Consider the following 20,649-nt stretch of genomic DNA (forward strand, 5'->3'; position numbering starts at 1 on the left):
TAGTCAAGGATAGCTTGAAGGGAATTAGCTGGTTTTTTACACTGGGAACATGGAGCTCTTAGGAGGTATCATATTTGGTTTTTTGACTCCAGATATGTTAACTTGACTCTCAAGTTTTCACTTTATAAAACAGAGTCCTTGGCAACTGTCCGCCCCTACTCCCTCCTCTTTTTTTTTCCCAGGTAAAACAAAGTGCAAAGCAATAGGCTTGAAAGCCTTCTGTCAAATGACGTTTCAGTTACACTTAATGTTTTTCCAATTACATATTCTTTGCAATCTATCATATAATACAGCTTCCCAAATTCATCACCATCCTGAAATAATTAATTTCACATCTTTTATGGTAAGAGCGAAAACTTTCCCATTTTGTAAGGAACTAAAATAACACTTTTGCTCAAAGGTTCACCACAGTATCCTGAACTGCTTGAATATAAAAACTACTTTCTGAAATGGCTTTCTGAATTCAGCAATTTGCCCCTGAGAGGCTCTAAGCTAATTTTAATAGGGAAGGTGGTGAATGTTGGCAAAAAATAAGTTAAAATAATTCAAAATAACTATTTCCATCACTAAATTTAGAAAACTAAAAATTTCAGCCAAACAGTTAAGTAACATTGGCCTTGCCACATCATGTACAAATTACCATCAGGAATGTTAACAGCATGTTAAATGTGTGTGCCTGCACTAGTTCTTTAAAAATCAAATTACATTAACCTCAGGTGAAACAATTATTTTGCTTCATATCTACAGCTGAAAGAGTAGAACTTATGGTTCATCTTGTTCTTGAGCTGGGCCTTCTTGTACTTATAGTAAAAAAAAAAAAAAAAAAGTTAAATCTGCACCCAGTCAACCAAAAAGCAATGTGAAATTTGAGTAGAATTAAGATATGATATGGCTTTGCTATTGTTATTTTTAAAACACAATTTATTACCTGTCATATATTAGCCCATGAACACCATATTCTCTCAACTTCTTCCTGTTGTCTGGGTCATTTGCATCATCACCCCATGAAAAAATAACTAGGCCTTTAGATTTGGCCCTTTTAATAAAGGACGGATTCCTCAGCAGGTCTTCAGAGTGCACATTAATTCCCTGAAATAAAAAAAGACCTGACTTACAATCCATTTATCTGAAACACTCTCACATCAGTCTTTTTTAATCTTTTGACACTTTCAGCTCCTAACAATTTTACCCATAGCAACAAAAAATACTGTAATACAGAGTTTACATTTTTAAATAATGTATTAGACATTCTAAACAGAGAAAAATCAAATGCTAGCACATTTCTTTTATGAGATTGGTTGCAATTTTAAGCATTAATGTCAAAAACTATAGATTTACAATAAATAGTAATAATCTAGTTCTATTTTACTGCAAAGTAATACCAGAACTTGTCAGCTTACCAGTAAGTTTTCAAACTGTGCAAAAGTAATGGCAATGGGAGTTGTACGAGACCTAAGATCCATAAGCTCTGGATAGAGTTTAGATTCTCCTTGGGTGAGAAATAACACAGGATACTTATTTTGCTTATGTCGAACCCTGTTAGGTTAAAAAAAAAAAAATATCTTCAAGTAGCAAATACATTAAAAACAGAGTAATACAACCTTACTGTTTGAGAACTACACTCTGTTACTGCATGTTCTTCTAGTTCCCACCTGGTACTAGAATTTGGCACTACAGTTTAGTATCAAACTATGTGACAAACTGCTCCAGCTGCTCCTTTTGCTGCCATTAGAAATTAACATCCAGTTTCAGTGAAGGTAGACTTCAAGTTGAACTCAGATACATATCCTCAAAATGGTCACATAAATTCCCCGAGGATTCAATTTTGTGATTTTCTTCTTTAATGCACATTAGAGTAAAACAAAGATTCATGAAAATTTCTAAGCATGGTAAATATACAACACCTAACCCTATTAATTTATTTTTTTAAGCTGGATACCAATACAGTGGTTTGAAATGGTAACAGATGGAGGCAAAAATTTGAGATTTATTTGGCCCATTTACACTTCCACAGTATTTCATTATTGCAGTTTATCATCAAATGATATTTCCATAAAGCCTTTAAAAGCACTAAATAATTTCCTGTTACAAAGTACCATAGCATACTGCTGGTTTGTATACATTCCAACTATTTGTTCCCCATATCAATTCCTATGCTTTTTCCACAAAAGCAAATCACTTGATTAAAAAAAAAAAAAACAAAAAAAACACCAAGGAAAAAAAAAATTCCAAAAAAAAGAGACCAAAAACCACCACCAAACCACACCCCCTCAAAAAAACCCAACAAAAACTGGTAATCCAAAGCTATTAAACTTTCAAAAAGGCAGATACAGTAAAAAAATTTAACTATGATTTTGTTTGTAAATTAGGCCAAATATGACTGAAAAGACACTGATACCAAAGTAAATCTAGACCTCTGTTGCTGTGTCAAAAGAGACTGATGCATTTAGGAAGGGACTTGACAAAAATATCTTCTTGGACTTTGTTCTGCTATTTTATTTTTGGCACAGCTCAGGCAAAGTAGTCTTGTTCCTATTCCCAGTTATTTTGGCACCTAAAGTATATGTGTAAACAAAATGCATCATTGGTTTTCTAAATGGGTGCTCTTATATCCCAAGTAAATTTTACCAAATAAACAAACAAACAAAAAATCCACACTATTTCTCTTCTGAACTTACATTGTACAAATATCTGCATTAAAAGAGGAAAATACAATTCTTCTTCTTCCAGCATTAATTAAAACAGTTTTTAAAATAATATCTAGAAAGAGGTTCATATCAAAGTAAGTTGACAAGTTGCCATCCCACTGTCCATCCTACAAAAAGAAAGGACAAGTTTCAGACATTCAAAATAATGCTTACTAAAATTATTTAAAATAAGAAACTCATTTTGCTCATTCAACCCTTCAGTTTATAAGTCTGAATATGTAAGTCACTCCCTACAGTCTCCTGAATGCTTGTTACAGCTCTATAGGACTGTCAGTTTGTGAGGTGCAAATGAATTCTGACAGCAGCAAAATTCACTGAAAAAAAAAAAACCCTAAATCACTGTCTTCCCATACAAGGAGATACTTTCTATGAAGCCTTTTCTACTTTTTAAAACACAAAGGAATTGCATTAAAATCATTAAGAACTATTAGACATTTTATATGGCTATTTCTAAAAATAAGACGACAACAATAAGATTTGTAGGGAAAAAATTTGATATCCTTTGCCTTTGAGTAAAGCAGGTATTGGCTGACCCATCTCTGAGAGCATTAGCAGTTTTAAAGATAGCAGGTTATAATAAAACAAAAGACTTGAAAAAAAACCCAAAAATTATGCTTTGCTTGTAGCTCATTCATTTCCAAACTACAAATTTAGCCATAAAAACAGCAAAGGATGAAAGTAAATCTCATGTACAATTACTCACCCTTTGTTGGCAGATCCATTTTATTTCTATGTTGAACCCAACATCTTCAGAAACAGATTCCAAGACCTGAAAAAAATTCATTATGAAGAGAACCCACAGCAAAGGAAGAAAACTAAGCACTAGGAGGGTAACTATTAGGAAAATACATTGCACCTTAAAGCTAATGGGGTCTAACAGTAGAATTAAGAAAATCCTAGTTTTTAACATTTAATAAGATATGTATAAAACTTTTTCTATTTCAGGTTAATGATAGGAAGCACATAAATATGGATCAAATTTTAAGTATAAAGTTTCAACAAATTACAAATGCAGATCAATTAACCTCAGCATGTGTGAGAAATGCCCCATTTGTAGTCTTAAAGAAATGGGTTTTATTTCTCCAGTAAGTTTTTTTTAATGCAGAAAGTACCTTAAATAACACATAGTCCCAAATATGAAATCCACAAGCTTGTAATGATATGATCAGAACAAAAGTATTTGACGTTCTTCTAAAGAATTAGTTGTAAGGTGAAGCAAACAGCTAATGAAATTAAGGAAACACTGGTAGAAGATCCTTTAAACTTTTAAAGATTACAGGTATAGAATAAGAAACACACCCTTTCTTATAGGAAGAAATTTGTATTTGGGGAACCTAAAAAGGCAGAGGAATTAAACCTCACTAGTTTAGTCTATTCCACAAAGGTCTCTATTTTTGGTAGTTTTGCAGTAATCTGATTGTACAGCAAAAAACTACTGTGGTGCATATGACCTGTATCTGATGGGTAATTTATACATTTTCCCATGTAAGCCTACAATTAACTGGATATTAATCATGTCCATAATCTTGAAAAAACACTACAAATGGTATTAAACTGTGTTTGCCAAACAGCTGTCACTTGGAAAATAAACCAACACAAGGGCCAGAGTTGGCAAATAATCATAAATGGGACCATACTAAAAATTCACTTACCACTTCTGTGTAACATCCATACTCTTGGATGGCCAAGAGTATGTGACTTAGAATTAGCAAATGATTGTTGAGGTATTAAAATGCAATACCCAGATGTTAACCAGCTGTTAAAGTGAGTGCATCCCTAGTTATATACCTTGGGCTCCTCAACCAAGAACTGAAAGATACACTAAGTATTATTTTTAAGCCAGCAATACAACAGCTTATGTTTTCAGGTCTAGCATTGACATGAGAGATCTAAAACCAAAAATGAATATGCCTTGCTACAAATGCAAAGCTGAAAGAAAAATGCATGCTTTCATCTTCCACAATCATCATAATCATGTCTACTGCTCTGTATTTACTGCTTACTCTCTGCAGAGAAGGAAATGGCTGGGTCTCAAAAGCAGAGTTTTCTTCTTCTTTAAAAGATGCTAAAAAGGAATACAAAATACTGAATCAAAACAGATAGCAGCACTGCTAGTCCCACCAAGAAAAGACTAAAAGTCTTAAAGGCCTTGAAAAGTAAAGAGTGGAATCCACACATCTGTCTTTTGATTACCTAAGCCTTCCCCCTAACACTGACAAACTCCAACAAAGATGTTGGCCATGCCTGTTTTGACAGTGGGAAAATTTTTAACCCCACTAAAATCCCTGACAGTATATTTATCAGAAAGAGCTTCTCCCATCCCTCACCATTTCCATCCCTGAATCACATTTGGTAGAAGCAGCCTTGCCTGTCAAAGCTTATTTTTTCTTTTCCCAGACAGGTAGGATGTGTGAGATACTTTACAGTTTGCTGTCCCTATTAAGGTGTTGAATTAAGGCCAAAAATTTACAGCACCTGTAAGACACCCTACAGATGTTACCAAAGTTCTGGTTAGCAATTCTGAAAAGCTGGCAAAAAGTATAGTTAAAGAAGCATAAGATGGAAGCATTAGAGGAATATTTTTTTATATGTTTGTTATAGCCTCCGGTACCCTCTTCCCAAGGGAGTGAATTCTTGTCCAGGTATTTATTTCCCAGTAAAGAGCTCCAAAACATGCACAAAACTAAGCTACACAATTGCTTTACTTTACCACCAAGTATTTAGAAATGTTTAGGAAGAAGCCAAATGTGATTAGAACAAATAAATGCAGCCACAGAATACACATCATTACATGGTAATAAATAAATCAAGACTTTTGCAAACTAGTACATACCATTGTGGTCTTTTACTTTCAGGGCAGTCACATGAGCAAGCTAAGGAGTATAAGAAGAAGAAAATTAACAAATACGCAGCCCGTGGAGGTTTTACTACATGTAAAATGTAGTAAATAAAATAAATTTCCCTTATGAATTGCTTTTGTGAAGGTCCATTATAGCCATGGTTTTAGTAACTTGTACATGAACAAAAGAAATTCTAGTACACATCACAATTTTCTTTTAAAAATACAAAGATTCCAAGGAAAGCTCAAAACCAAATGTTCTTACTGGTAATTCAGAAAATATGTTCAAGGGTAGAAACATCCATTACAGCTTAACATTAAGCTGTGAAGAAATCTGAACATTAAATCTTATGTTAGATGTTAGATTCCATGTCTCCAATACAGTGCAGAGAGCCAAGAGCTGTTTTATGATGCAGTCACATCCTGATGTAGAGCCAGGCCAGGCACAAGGACAACTCCCTCACTCCATTCCAACTCTTCCTCCATGAAAAGGAGGAGACCACGTAGTTTTAAATAAAAACAAATATATAGCTCTTGGACCAAGCAGGTGCTTGACTGAGGACATCTCAGCTGGGTTTTCAGTGGCCCAGTTGCATGCCTGACCCTCCCTTTCTGTAGGCAGTGTACTTCTGTTTGGCAGATATAGTGACAGCCAATCAAAAAAACCCCATCAATTAGTTCTAGACAGTTTGTTTACTCCATATGACTGAATCATTAATCCTTTTAAACTTCCACATACACCTCCCAAGAGCAGTTCAACATAATCTGGATCTCCCTTGCCAACAAGGAAAACAATTGAAAATTAGATAGACTTTGGGACAGATGTTTTTCTTCTAAACAGTCTCCAAAACATTGGCTTTCAGTAACCCAGGCCACCACATTCAGCCTCTCTTATATTTTAAAAAAGTTATCAATGTTAATGTAATTATATGGACCTACACAAGTTGTTGGTCCACCTTTCTAGAAAATAAGTGATGAAATTTATCCATATTATAAAGATGTGCGAAAGTAATGTTCTTGGAATTACCTTTTTGTTCTACTTTTAACATTGTTAAACCTGTGCTTTCCCAAAGTACCTATAGCCAGCCCAAAAAAATCTAAGTTGCATACACAGATTGAAATTCTACATGCAGTGTCACACAAGTCAAAGCAACAATACCTTCAACAACTGCAGCTGATCAAACGTGAGTTCTTTGACTGCAATCTCAAACAGTTCCAAAGGCTCTGTATCCAGTTTCTTTCAAGAGAAATAACACATAACTAAGCACCACTGAAAACTACAGGAAAAAATTCTACATGCTTTTAATACGTAACATTTAAGCAATAACTTTCCCTTTTAACTGATAAAGAGACAAGTAATATCTTAATAGAATATATGTGAGATGAACAGATTTCAGGAGACAACAGACTCCAAACAGCATAAAACAGATGTCAGTTTGAAAAAACAGAATTTGGTCTTTGATGCAAGTCAGAGGCTTCAGTGTTCTTTCTCCAGAAAAGGTTAATACATTTACTCTGCAAAAACTTGATCAGTCAATATACTCAGGAAAAAAATTTGCAAGTAAAGAAAAGCATTAAAAAATATACACCAAGGCAGTTCAGTTTGTGTATCCAATGTCTCAGAAATCAATTTAAAAATACAAGTATCCTGATAAAACTGACATGTACAACCCCTGTCCCCCAAAATAAAGATCTGGTGTGAAAAACCTGCCAATCCAGTTTTCACTTCCCCTCTTCACTACAAAGAGATTTTTATTGAACAAGACAAAACTGATCCAATATACCCTGCATATGCAATTTCCTTAGCCAAAGTTCCATATCCAAATCTGTTCAAAACCAAACTTATAACTGCAATACTGCAATGAGTTTAAGAGCCTGATGACATACTTAGGTCCAAGAAGAAAGAGAATTTAGCAGAGGAGGGCAGAGTGCAAGGTATCTTTGTTTTCACTGCAAGAATGTAAAGAAAAGTAGGAGATAACAGAGTCCAGACCCTCTGTACTGTTTCTGAATGTAAGTGTTCTGGCCCCAGTGGAGAGCACACAACAGACCAGATGGAAAAGCACTTCAATGGGTTTTTATGGTTCTTGTGTTATTACAGTGTGTCGTGTCACTTTACTCCATGAAAACCTTCAACTGTTATGCTTCGTAAAACTTGCCTATTTACGAGATATCTTGATTCCCCAATATTATTTCTGTAAGTGCACAGCATTTTTGTTTCAGTAAGTCAGATTTAAAGATAAAATACAGAAACTGTCTTCTTTACCTTCTTCATGGCCATGCAACACGTGAGATCGTGGTACACAATAGGCACATGATCTTTAGAAAGATGTACATCAAATTCCACATATGCTGCTCCCTACAGGAAATTGAAGAACACACAGAACAAAAAAAAAACCATTAACTATTTATGTATCAGCACTACAGAACAGTAGACAAGCTGCCAAGCATTAACAGATCCTGGAAATCAACCAGAAGTTAAACTGATAACAGCCAGTTGCATTCAGTCATATTCAACAATGATTAGAAATGGAAAAAAAAATTCATATGGGAAAGTATTTTCATTACATATACCAGAGCTGCATTATGGTATAGTTTGCTTAAACTTATAAACCCTCTAGTCATGTATTGTAAACCTGATTTCAGAGAAAGGCTGAGATGATGAGATTCCATACATGAATTCCTTTCAGAGTCACTAGTGACTAACACAGAAGTAGTGTTAAAATGGGTGAAAAAACAGAAATAGTCATGTCCAGCATTCTCCTATACTTTTTATTTGACTGCTATTGTCTATTGAGCTTAAAAGGGAAGAAAGATTAAACAAGAGCTTCAAGCACAATATTTTGAATAGAGGCAGGGCCAGAAAGATAAACACACATTTTTTTACTGATTTTGACTGTCTACAAGTCATTCCTTTGAAAGTCTCCCAAGGATAACATTCATCAAATTATCATCCAGACTCTCATGCTCTCTTCCAATCAGTACAGAAAGAAAATAGGAGAGGCTTTTTTCAGCCCTTTGCTCAGCAGAAATATTTTTAGGGCAGTGGCTCTGAGCATTTTCATCTACAAATAGACAATAACAACTTTTCTGGCAATGATGGTGAATTTCTGCATCAATACATATTTCTTGCAGGATGTTTAAAAGCTGCCTATAAACCTGCAGCATCCACCAGAAATGAGTAATTACTGCTCAACAGCAATATTTAGTAGCTGCAGCTGTCTTCTGCTCTGAAGTCAGTGCATGCTCCAGATACTATGTTCATATTTTACTCTTACTCCCAAAAGAGAGAAGCAGGCTTTCAGCTATGACCTGAGGAGTACAGTACTCCAGAACCAGTAACCAATAAGCCTAATACTGAAGATTCTGCTCCCAGCCCCCTTACCAACTTAAAAAGATGTTTGCTAAGAATCTACCTTAGTGAAAAAGTACTTGAAAAAGTTTAGGACCCCTACAAGTTCAGCAACATCTTCACGTGACTCTAACCACAGCTCTTCACTGTGAGAAGAGGAGCAAGACAAGGGACCTCTGAATGTTCTCCTGACTCCAGCTACTCTGCTGCAACTACTCACTAAGAGCATCCAGAATCAACCTTACGAGAGATCACTTCAGTGGCCAAGATTATTTGAAGGAATAAAAGCAGAAAATTTAAGCAGCTGGAACTGGGACTGAAATTCTCATTTTAAGATTCCAAGTCTTCATTGTAGCAAGCACTAAAACAAAGGATTGTTTTATTCTACTGGCTCAGCTCACAACTCTCATTTTGGAGACCAATTTTAGGTACTCAGCAGTCCCTGAGCAACATTTTTGCTGTCTGAGAATATACTGACAGACTCTAGCAGAGCCAAAATGTTATTAATTTGTTCGAAATTACTCCAACTCTATGTCTCCACAGGACTGACACTAAAATTTCCCCTGTATTAAAACATCACCAGAACACATTAGATTCAAGTTCTGCATTTTTTGAGAAACTTAATAATGAGTGTCTTATCTAGTTATTACTTCCCTTCCTATTTTTCAGAGAATTTCTACAGAGAATTGATGTAATTTTTATCTATGCCACTACCATTCATTGTCTTGAATCATGAAATTTAAGCATACAAGCCAAGGCAGTTTTAACTCTTCAGGTACTGTGTGCATACATACATGACTAGCAGCACTCCTCAGAGAAGCAATAGTGTTCTCTTGAACTTTAGCAAGTCTGGAATAACAGTGAAGAAAAAGGTTTTGTTAGGTGCAGCACAGCACAAAACACCATTGAAACAACAGAAATACAAATCACAAGCCCTTGTTTTAGAGAACACGTACACTTGATATCCAAGGGACTTAAATGATTATGGGATGTGGCTTTTGATTTTAAACTGTGCACTTCCTCAATTGATGTCTCTGAAACTAAACATAACCCTCCCTCAGATTGAAACAGAAATTAACTTACTTAGCTGTTGTTGTAGAATTTCCTGCTCCCCTGTGACCAACATCTAGAGTTGTTCTTGGTTTCCAATATTTTGCATATGAAGCTTTCATATCACATGTGTATCCCTGGATTGGCTTAATAATTATATAGTCCACTGCAAGGAAAAAAACCAAATGCTTCATGTCAATATATAATGGATGATGCCCAGTAAAAAGTTATCTACATATGTTTGCATTAACTGTACCTCTAACTTTTCCAATTGTCTTCCTCTGATTTCTGCTCATAATAGCAAGTGTAAGAAGTCCAGCACTCTTTCCAGGTTCTGCAATTGTGGATGAGAGGAGGCAGGCAGAACCTACATGACCAGGGAGCACATCGCCTTGTACTACTTTCTCACTTAAATCTTCCTAAAAACATAAGAAAAAACCAAAAACACCTACTGTTATATGCAGGTAAGAATGCTAAACAAATTTCTCTCATTAAAACCTCACTGGTCAGCAAGATATATTCAGACATTGATGTAACAAAAATTTGTGTGTTACAGAAAACAACTTCAGGTTATAAAACATAACAGTGTGCTGAAAGTTATGATCAGGAATATGAAATTCCTGATGGAAATCTGGGAAGTCACATACAATTGCCTTAGAAAACTTAGATATTTTAGCCTTTTCAGATCAAAAATCACATGTGTGGAGTAGCAGGTCTTCTAAAAAGCCCAAGTCATTTTGAGAGCAAAGATGAACTGAAACAATATATATGCTTAAAATATCATATTCATTTGCAGGGAAGGAAGACTGCAACAAGCACACAGAACATACAGCCTTGACATCATCAGATTCAGTGTTTGACCTAGTCAGGCACATTACAACTATGAACATAAGTGATCTTAAGGGCATTTTTAGACCAAAGAGACAATGCTTAAAACTTTCTCCTGCATAAACAGCATGAAGAGACAAGAGTTGTATTCTTTTAAAAAAGGACTTTGAGTATTAAGTTACTTCAGGGGAAAAAAAAAAAAAAAAAAAAAAGAATTCAAAACAACAGATCTAGTAGAGAGAATCCACAGATATCAAGTTTTTATTTGTACTAGTTCAAAAATTCTCATTTGTTTGTATCTATAAAAATTAAGATAAAAAAATCCTCACATAACGAGTTCATACGCACGCTGTTCAGATTCAAGAAAGGTAAGCAAAACTTGGCTCTTTCAAAGCATAAAAATTAAGCCAACCTAGCTACATACAGTACCACACACTAAAAGCTGAGTCTCATTTGTACCGACTTCTAAATGACCAAAACTTCCTTTGCCATATTGAGAAACCTCCTATGTTGTTTAGAAGGATCAAGAATATCAGGCAGTTGACTCTTTATCACTAAGAAGCCACTCTAGTCTGCCTTTGGGAGATAAGAGAAATACCTCAAAAAAATCAAAGATTAATTCCAAGTTGTCAGGCTCCATGGTTTGTATGGTGTACTCTATCCATCGGTCTGGCTGCAAAGCATAACCACACTCTGGCTGAGAGTGTCGACATTTATATTCGTTGTTACTTATCAAGGAGAACTCCACAGTGTTTGCCATTTTCTGAGGGACAGTAGGGGATGTTTTTTCTTGGCCCTCTTCGTCATCCTCATCTTCCTCTGGGCCTTCTAGAGTCAGTTTTACTCTACTCAAGCAAAAACACAAAATGAATGGTTAAGTCACAGGAGTATCTTTATAAACACTTAAAGAAGACTGAGCAGAAGCTTGTACAACACAAGAATTCTCCTCAACACCACCATCTACAGAGCAGCACTCTATGCAATGTGTCCTCACAATATCAGAGTTTGCCACTGTTATCTAAATCTTATTTTAGTCAGATTTAAGTGCTAAAGTCATTTCTAAAACTGGAGCTCAGGTAAGAGTGGAAATTGTACTTGTCGTTTGAGAAGTAGCACTCCACTAAACTGAGGAACAATTTGGGATACCAAATAGACAGCCTTTATCCACAGATAGACACCTATAGGGCCAAAAGTCTTGTGAAAAGCATTGAAAATAGCTGTAATCATCAAGATCAATACCTTAAGATGGGTGGCTACTTATAAGCACACACACACACACACACAACTTTTAAGGCTCTCTGAACACCAATAAGGCAGATAAACTTATTCTATTACACATAAACAAGATAGTCTGAAGTAATTAGTAAGCCCCTTACGAAATCTTAAGTGATAATTTAAAAGTGAACTGAATGCAATTTCTGAAAAATCCTGACTGAGAAGGATAAGCCTCTCCCCAAGCCTCAGAATTCATTATTATACATAGCAAGCCTTCCACACATTATGGCAGTGATGAGTAATCCAAATCCCTTTCTGCATCATCTAAGCAGTAGATGGCATAAAGAGTTATCATTTAGTTTTACTATTGAACTGGCATCTAACTAAAGTTTTATCTCAAAGAAGCAATTACAATCACAATTCTCTTACAAGAAGTCCCCATTCTTAATAATCTCATAGAAAAGAAGTCACAACACAGATGCTCTATAAATTTGAAAGACAGTGCCCTAGCTGGTAAGTCACACAAACTACCTGAGCAGATTGAACTCTTTATGCAGAACGTGGAAAGTAAGAGTATCTAATTAACATATCCAATTTATCAAGTTTAGATTTCAGCCATCTAACAGACAAGAATCAGGCATCAGAAATTGCTCACTCTCTACCTCCTATAACATATATGGAAAAATTTCAAAGCTAGAGAACAGAACAGCTCTGGAGAACAGGACATTAAGCATTTATTTACTACAAGATTCTTCAGTGAGAATTAACTTTCCCCTCATCAGAAAACTGGGAGGTGGGGATAAAAAAACATTTAAAAAATAAAACAATCAAGTGTCAGACTGTTTAAGTGAGGCACACAGTAAAAAAGTAACTTGCAGGCTAACTCAGTGCTGTGTGCTGGAAGCTACCCATATATTACAAGCTCAAAATCTGATTTCTAACAATGAAATACAAAATTGTTGGAGTCTTTTTTTTATGCTTTCCATTTCAGAAAACAGGGACCATAAACCTTTTGAAACAAGAAAATGAGTTGTACAAAAGATTAGGAGTCAAAGGATCTAAGAACTCCTGCTCCTTTCTTTCTTCCTTGGTAAAAGTAACACACGGCTAACATACTACCAACTATTGTAAAAAAGCACTTTTGCTGAGGACTGTTATTAGTGACAAACATCAGATTGAGAGATCTGTCAGGCTCTAGTTAGTTAAGGATGAGAGATTTTCTCCTTTGTCTCTACTTTCATTTCCATTGTTTCACAAAATAAAGACTGTGAAAGATGTAGAAAACAAACCTACAGAATCACACAGTACAACAGTCTGTGCTGGAATTAAGTCTGGCAACCACAGAGCTTAAAAAAAAGAACATGCAGTAAAGAAAGGGGCTGGAGGTGAGTGAGGTTGGGACAGAGAGAGCAAGCTCGAGATCCCAGAAATTCAAGAGGGGAAGGAGATCAAACACCCAGGGCAACTCCCAGGCCTCAAATCATCAGGCCTAAGACATCCTCATCTGGCAATCAAGAGAATCATAGAATTGGCTGGGTTGGAAGGGACCTCAGAGATCATCAAGTCCAACCCTTGATCCACTACCGCTGCAGTTACCAGACCATGGCACTGAGTGCCACATCCAGTCTCTTTTTAAATATCTCCAGGGATGGAGAATCCACCACTTCCCAGGGCAGCCCATTCCAATGTCTGATCACCCTCTCAGTAAAGAAATTCTTTCTAATGTCCAACCTAAACCTCCCTCGGCACAACTTGAGGCCGTGCCCTCTTGTCTTGCTGAGGGTTGCCTGGGAAAAGAGACCAACCCCCCCCTGGCTACACCCTCCTTTCAGGGAGTTGTAGAGAGTGATGAGGTCTCCTCTGAGCCTCCTCTTCTCCAGGCTGAACAGCCCCAGCTCCCTCAGCCTCTCCTCATAGGATCTGTGCTCGAGTCCCTTCACCAGCCTGGTTGCCCTCCTTTGGACCTGCTCCAGGACCTCGATATCCTTCCTGAACTGAGGGGCCCAGAACTGGACACAGGACTCAAGGTGTGGCCTCACCAGCTGTATAGCTACAGTAATGTCTGCTTTTTGAGACACCTCTGTAGAGAAAACTATCAAACTGCTCTAAATAGCAACAGAAGTGATTAGAGAATGCATTATTACCTCCACCATCCATGTTGACTGGAAATCTGTAATGCCAGTGGAGAGTTAACCATACATTAAATAGAGAGGGCTGCTTACTTTTGTAAGCAAAGAAGTAGTAAGCAACAAAAGAACCCAGAAGCTTTCTCCCTCTCATTTCTCCCCCTCAATAGTCACTTCCATTCTGCTCTTTTTGCAAAGAAAAAAGAACAGAGAAGAAAACTTTCAAAGTAATAGATAACTGCTTAACAACATTACAGTTCCAGCCAAAAAGCAGGAAATACCAAGGGAAGCACAGGATAAGCATTTGTGGAAGACATCTGCTACCTACAGCTTAACTTGTGTTCTTACATCTGCTCTGCACTTATGGAATAGCTTATTAACTATCAGAAAGGCAAGAGCTGAAAAGTATTAAATCAAAAGTGAAACTAAAACAGTTTTATTTGACTGTTTGTCTTCCTTTCTTTAAACAGAAAAAACTTTCAAACACTACATTAATAATAAAATGAGATTAAGTGAAAAACACACCATTGATTTAATGATACTGCCATATTTTTATGAAGTGCTTAAACACCTGGGAACTGGCCTGATAGTACACCTCTACTAGCAACCCAAAATTAACGTAAAGGTTATGGCAATTACATGGAAAAAGAACCACTGGTACTGACAATTAACATGAGATAAATTGCAAACCAAGATGAACAGACTCTTACCTAAACCTTGATGTTTTAAATTTCTTCTTAGTTATTACTACAGGTGACTTCTCAGAATAATGCAGACGTAATCTTATTTCTGTTTGACATGTCAGCCACCCAGCATCCACAGTTTCAATACCATCTATCAAAAATTAAACAATAAATAGAAGACACTTTAATAAACTTATTTTATAAAGGGAGATTTGGACAGCTTCACACACAAAATATAAATACAATTTCCCTGACACCATCTTCCAGACATTCCCCTTATCATCAGCCTTATTTAACAGTACCTCCAGAACAATTGTTGAGAACATTTTTTCACCAGTCTTTTCCATACAAACCCAAAGTAGACACTGCAGCTGTTTGCTGGCTTTTAAGGAAATAATATACGAGCAACGATCCATGCCAGCTTTACATGTAAACTATCTGCAGGAGAGGACCAAGTATTCCATCATACATTTTATTTATCAAGGGTTGGTTAAGTGTCCAAAGGCAGAGATGACATTTCATTGTCTTGGGATCTCCCAGTACGTGGAATAACACTCACACAAACTCTTGAAGATTCATATGCAACTTGAGACTCAAATTAGCTTCACCATAATCAATGCCAGTAAAGCAGTGTAAGCATGCAGAACAAGATACAGCAACTGATATGATGAAGAAACAAAACCCTCAGGTTTTCTTCCCATCAGGGAAGGAAACCATCAGGACAAGGAAAGCCTACAATGGTCAGAGAACACAAGGTACCAAGACCAGGTGCTGAGGCAGACCCGACAGTTATTGATGAGATCCTGGCAAAACATGTAACTCCAGAAGGATATGAATAACACTGAAAAAGCTTTAAGATGTGTGAAATGTGACCAAGAGTTACCCTGGGTGCCACAGCATTAAGTGGGAAGTGGGTTAGAACTCCCAAAAGTGAGATGCACAAAAACATGAGGTTTGAGCTTACAAGAAGTTTTGGTAGTTATGTGCCTAACTGAAGAGGCAGACTGTGTAGGTTTAGTATAAGTGACAGTATTTTTATATCCAAGAAGAGGGTTTTTTTTTTTAAGGCTAGGTTTTAAGAGAAAGCTAACAGTCTATTCGGTATTTCTAAAAATAAACACTCATGATCTAAAGTTGTCAAATTTTAACCATTAACACTAGCACACTAAAAATATTTCAGCTCTTCCCAGCAGTCTTTTATTAACATTACAACAGACTACAGCCTAAGTATGAATTCACAAATGCTGGATTAAAAAAATAAACACAAACAACAACAAAACAACCCAAAAACATATAAGCAGAGAAAAACAAACACAACCAGCCAGTTCCTGACAAAAGTAATTTATCATTTTAAAGTATTTTTCAACTGCAACACGTAAAATGGTTAAAAATATGTAGTAAAGCGTAAAGGTCAATGTATCACTTACTATGGATTCCAAAGTATCCATCGTCAATAGTAATTTCATTTTCTAGAATTAAAAGGAGGAAAAATGAAAGAAACTAATTAGTATTCACATTATAAAGAACCACTGTGAAGTTAAATTACTTCTACTTTTCCAATTCATTTCTAAAAAGTGTATCTAACAAAAAAGCAGGAAAAACTGAAACAGATGATAAGCAACTTTATTGCAACCTTCTATAAAACTTTTTCCCAGTTTAAGATTTTTCTTTGTTTCTACAAGGAAAACAATCAACACATGAAATGCCAAAAGATGCTTTACCAGAAGTATTCTAAACTGAGAAAAGCAAGAAGGTTGCATAATTTCCTAGTTTTCTGCAGTAGTTTGCTGATAACATCTACACATCTTACTAGAACCTAAGATGCTTTTCTTGTTAGTGTTAAAGACATTAAAGTTTCTTGCAAAAATACAAGAAACTGTCCTCCTGCACATTTATAGTTAAAGCTTCTACAAGAAGTTAGTCACAAGTAAAATGGCCATGTGACACAAACCAATCTAGGATGAAATATTCAAGACATTCATTTCACACTTACTGTTATCCTTACCCTCTCCAAAACCTTAATAAATGAAATCTTAAGGCACTAAGTAAATTCACCAGCATTAACAAACTGCAGTAGCCTAAACAAACTATACATTTAACAAAAGCATAAACCATAACAAAATGTTATCCCCACGGCCATTACTCCCATTTTTTTTTGAATCATAGGCCTGCCCTCAATATTTAATAACCATACACAACAATTTAGGATCATAACGACCAAGTGATAACATCCTGGTTTTGCTGCATTTGCTGCTTATGAAGCACTAATTATTGCTTTGGGAGAGGGGAAAAGAACAAACTGAACTTTTTGGGATGAAGTTATCCAAATTTAGAGAGAAAGTCTAGACCCTAACAGAGGGTAGAGGCTGCCATCATAATTAGTTGACAAATACGTAAACATTTTTACAGGGAGAGAAACAATTAATTCCATTTAAATTTGGAAGAAAAAAAAAAAAAGAGGGGGGTAAGGGAGGAAGGAGAAAAAGTGATTGTGGTACTACTCATGATTAACAGTTTCTTTTAAAAAGACATTCTTTCAGTGCATCAGAAGCTACTGGATAGATGTAGACTCTTAAGTGTGGAGGAAATAACATTTTTCATGTGCTAGAAAAGACAGCTCATAAAACGTGCATTCCCACAGAAGCATAAGAGATCTAAATTACAAGCCACATTCAAAGGTTGTTTCAATCACTCTTAAAAAGAATAAACTTTCCCTCTATTCAGAACAGCATTAGGAACTTGTACACAAGTCTGCATGCCATCTTCCAGCAAAATAACTCTTTGCTAAATTGTGGGGTAAATAAGCCCATTTGCATTTCTGTTTACATTAATCTGCTTAAAGAAACCTAATTGGGAACCTTTGCTCTAAAATCTTATTAATGAAGTAGTTAAATAAAAAGAGCAGTGACTTTATGCCCCCACCCCCCATCCCACCCCATTTTTTCTGGAGAAAAAAAAATGGATCCTTAGTCTCAAAGAGTTAAACTTACAAAAAATTATTACAAGTCCAAATTAATAAAAAAACAACCCACGTTGTCTTGATGGGAGCAAAGAATTTCACTTCCACTCCATTTTTAAGACACTTATTTATATACGTATTTTGAGAGTAAGGCCCATGTTCTCACAAACAAAAAGTTTATACCTCCAACATATTAATAAACTTAATTAATTTATAGCTATAGTTATCATTCCCTCTAAACCAATGTGCAGCATATTTAGCAACCTTATGCATATGCCTCAAACAGATGCAGTTGATGCCCATACCTAAAGGGGTAATTGATCGTGGTTGTAGATGAGTCTCCCACGTGTGAACTATGACTTCGCAGGGACCATCGATAGTCTGTAATTTAAAAGTTAAATGTCTGCAATAATTTCTTTTGTTATATCTGATTTTCTACCCATGAAGCTGTTTGGGATGGTTGTGAACTAAACGTACAGATTTAAGAAAGAAAAAGAAGATGAAGGAGAAAAAGAAGGAAGGAAGGAGAGAGAGAGAATATGAAAGAAAGAGACAACAGGTCAGGCTCATTTCTTACCCCTGCAACTGCAGATTCTATCTGATGCCTCAGGTCACATGCTACATATGACAAAGCTTATGACAAGGTCTGACAGGGTGGAAAAGTTATATGAAATTATTAAACCTTCACTGCATATAGCTATGCCATTGAACTACTTGAGTCTCCTTCTGATATTTTAAAGAAAAAAGTGTCCCTGAAGTCATTAAGCGTGCTTTCTTTTTTCTTAAGATACTACAGCAACAATTTATGAAAACACATATCCCACATCTCTAATTCCAAACAGCACTTAGCATCTACTCATGCAGTTAACAGTTGCAGGGGTGGGTTGTCCCTCAACATTTGCTTGACTAAAAAACAGTTATTTTAGCTTTGTTATAGAAGAGCAAATTATTCACCATCTAATTAAAACATAAGTGCTTGGAATTTTGCTGTCTCAGAATGAAAAAGATACTGATACAATCCAATCAGCCAGCAGTGAAGTCCTTGCAGTCTGTTCCATTTCGATAAGGTTAAATGAGGTTCTTCCACCAAAAACTACTGTCCCTCAAAAGCCTACATTTGTTGCCAAACATTGCCAAGATTCAGACATAATCAGAACAGTAACTCAATCTCTTTTTCATAATACCATACGCAAAAGCTTTTAGGTAACCACTGGCTAACAGAAAGAATATGCCTAATTCCCAGCTCAGTCCCCTGAAGTAAGCTTCCTGCAACATTGCATCCCTGCTACTATCAGTTGTCACTGTCAAGTAAGAGTAGAATTTGCCTTTCTGGTGTTTCAAACCTATTTAACTCTATTTTCAAAAATATTTGCTACTATTGCCCATCTGAGTCACATATGCTTCAATGCCAACTTGCACTTGAGGTTCTTGTTTAAATAGATTTCAGATCAACAAAGAAATCCAGACAAGCTTCAAACTCAGCGGTACAATTACACAATACTGAAATGCTGTGTTATCTTACAGCTCCCCAAATAAATTCTTTAGCAGCAGATTTCTTGACATGTATCAAACACATTTAATCTGCTGTGCTTTTGGATGAGAAAACAGCAAATGCCATGTATTTTATAAGTGCTCCTTAAGATGGGTTTATTCTACAAGCCTTCGCTAAAAGAATTAATTTTTTCTAATGAATTCAGAGACATCTGTAATTAAGGATCATGTCAGAATAACATACATATGCTCAAAGTCCTGCTTTAAACATAGAATGTATGTAAGTATAAATAAAGTAAGTCTATACTATTGTTTTCAGTTTATTCCTATTGTAGGGCAGTTTCAGTTCTTGTCTTCTCTGCTGCTACTGACACAATGATCACTCTTAAGGACTTCTATAAATGTAAAGTTCTTCCCCTGATCTTTCACAGCAGAACCACAGTTGATCATCACAATCTCAAGTTTTGGAAGCTGAAACTCATGTTTGCCAGAAGGGAGGCCACTATTTACTGAAACCATGCAGGCCTGCAAGCTCTCCCATAGGAACTCCCATTAAAAAATCATTCCTAGCTTGTGAACTCAGGGAATGTAAATCTGTCATTACATGAATTAAGCTGTTTTCTTCAAAAGGTAAACCAGAAGTTTGTCCTTGTAGAAACTCCCAACAAATTATCTTAGCATACCAATGCCTCTTTACTTCTTACACTGCTGTAGTTGTATATTTTCATTTTGGTTTCTGGCATAATGAATAAGAATTTCAGTAATTTTATCCCAAACAATAAGCACCACATGCTGAATACGTTCAGAAAAATGTCATATCCTGAAAGGAATGCAATGAGCTTATTATTTATTTAATCCTAGGAACCCTCAACATTTTCTATATTAAGAAGAGCCAAGCTAGGCTACCTGGAAAAAAAGGGTAATGGATCAGAAAACAGGCACAGACATGACTTAGAGCCCTCTCCCAATCTCTGCCCAAACTGCCCTTGTGTTTATAGCCATTTAAATAATCTGCAGCTAAGATGTTTTAATCACATGTAAGACAAGCCATTGCTACAATGTGGTTAAAATACTTAAGTAATTTTGGTGGCATCTAATGACCACAGTTGAACAGCAGCCCAGTTCAGATTAGCCTGTAGTGGAAGTTAATGATGTGTCATTAATATTCATAGTAGCTAGGACAGTCATAAAAGGGCACCTATCCAAATGTCATATTAAGCAAGCCAATGGGCAGCACATGGAGGGTAAGTGGATCCCCCTGTAATAAGTTGTTTTTTTTAAAAAAAAGGAAATACATAAAGATTATGTTGCTTGATTTAAAATTAGCTGAACATCTGAATCAATTTTAAAGCTCGTAAGGGACACTCAAGAATTTTCTAAACAATAAAGTCCTCTTAC

General features: G+C 36.0%; 1 protein-coding gene across 5 annotated transcripts in view; it reads right to left on the reverse strand.

Annotated features, from left to right (window-relative positions):
• Positions 1 to 20,649, reverse strand: part of GPCPD1 (glycerophosphocholine phosphodiesterase 1) — a 45,683-nt gene that overhangs the window by 7,081 nt on the left and 17,953 nt on the right. For all 5 annotated transcript variants that reach the window (XM_071740078.1, XM_071740077.1, XM_071740074.1 and 2 more), the window contains exons 5-19: positions 18,066 to 18,141; positions 16,229 to 16,270; positions 14,829 to 14,952; positions 11,376 to 11,622; positions 10,206 to 10,368; positions 9,983 to 10,115; positions 9,694 to 9,748; positions 7,814 to 7,906; positions 6,707 to 6,784; positions 5,542 to 5,581; positions 4,712 to 4,773; positions 3,412 to 3,477; positions 2,679 to 2,815; positions 1,401 to 1,536; positions 929 to 1,089 (exon numbers count right to left, since the gene is read on the reverse strand). In XM_071740078.1, coding sequence (XP_071596179.1) covers positions 929 to 1,089; positions 1,401 to 1,536; positions 2,679 to 2,815; positions 3,412 to 3,477; positions 4,712 to 4,773; positions 5,542 to 5,581; positions 6,707 to 6,784; positions 7,814 to 7,906; positions 9,694 to 9,748; positions 9,983 to 10,115; positions 10,206 to 10,368; positions 11,376 to 11,622; positions 14,829 to 14,952; positions 16,229 to 16,270; positions 18,066 to 18,141 — 1,613 coding nt within the window. The remainder of the gene's footprint in view (positions 1 to 928; positions 1,090 to 1,400; positions 1,537 to 2,678; positions 2,816 to 3,411; positions 3,478 to 4,711; positions 4,774 to 5,541; positions 5,582 to 6,706; positions 6,785 to 7,813; positions 7,907 to 9,693; positions 9,749 to 9,982; positions 10,116 to 10,205; positions 10,369 to 11,375; positions 11,623 to 14,828; positions 14,953 to 16,228; positions 16,271 to 18,065; positions 18,142 to 20,649) is intronic.

This window comes from Heliangelus exortis, chromosome 3 (genome assembly GCF_036169615.1).
Source record: "Heliangelus exortis chromosome 3, bHelExo1.hap1, whole genome shotgun sequence".
NCBI classification, from domain to species: Eukaryota; Metazoa; Chordata; class Aves; order Apodiformes; family Trochilidae; genus Heliangelus; species Heliangelus exortis.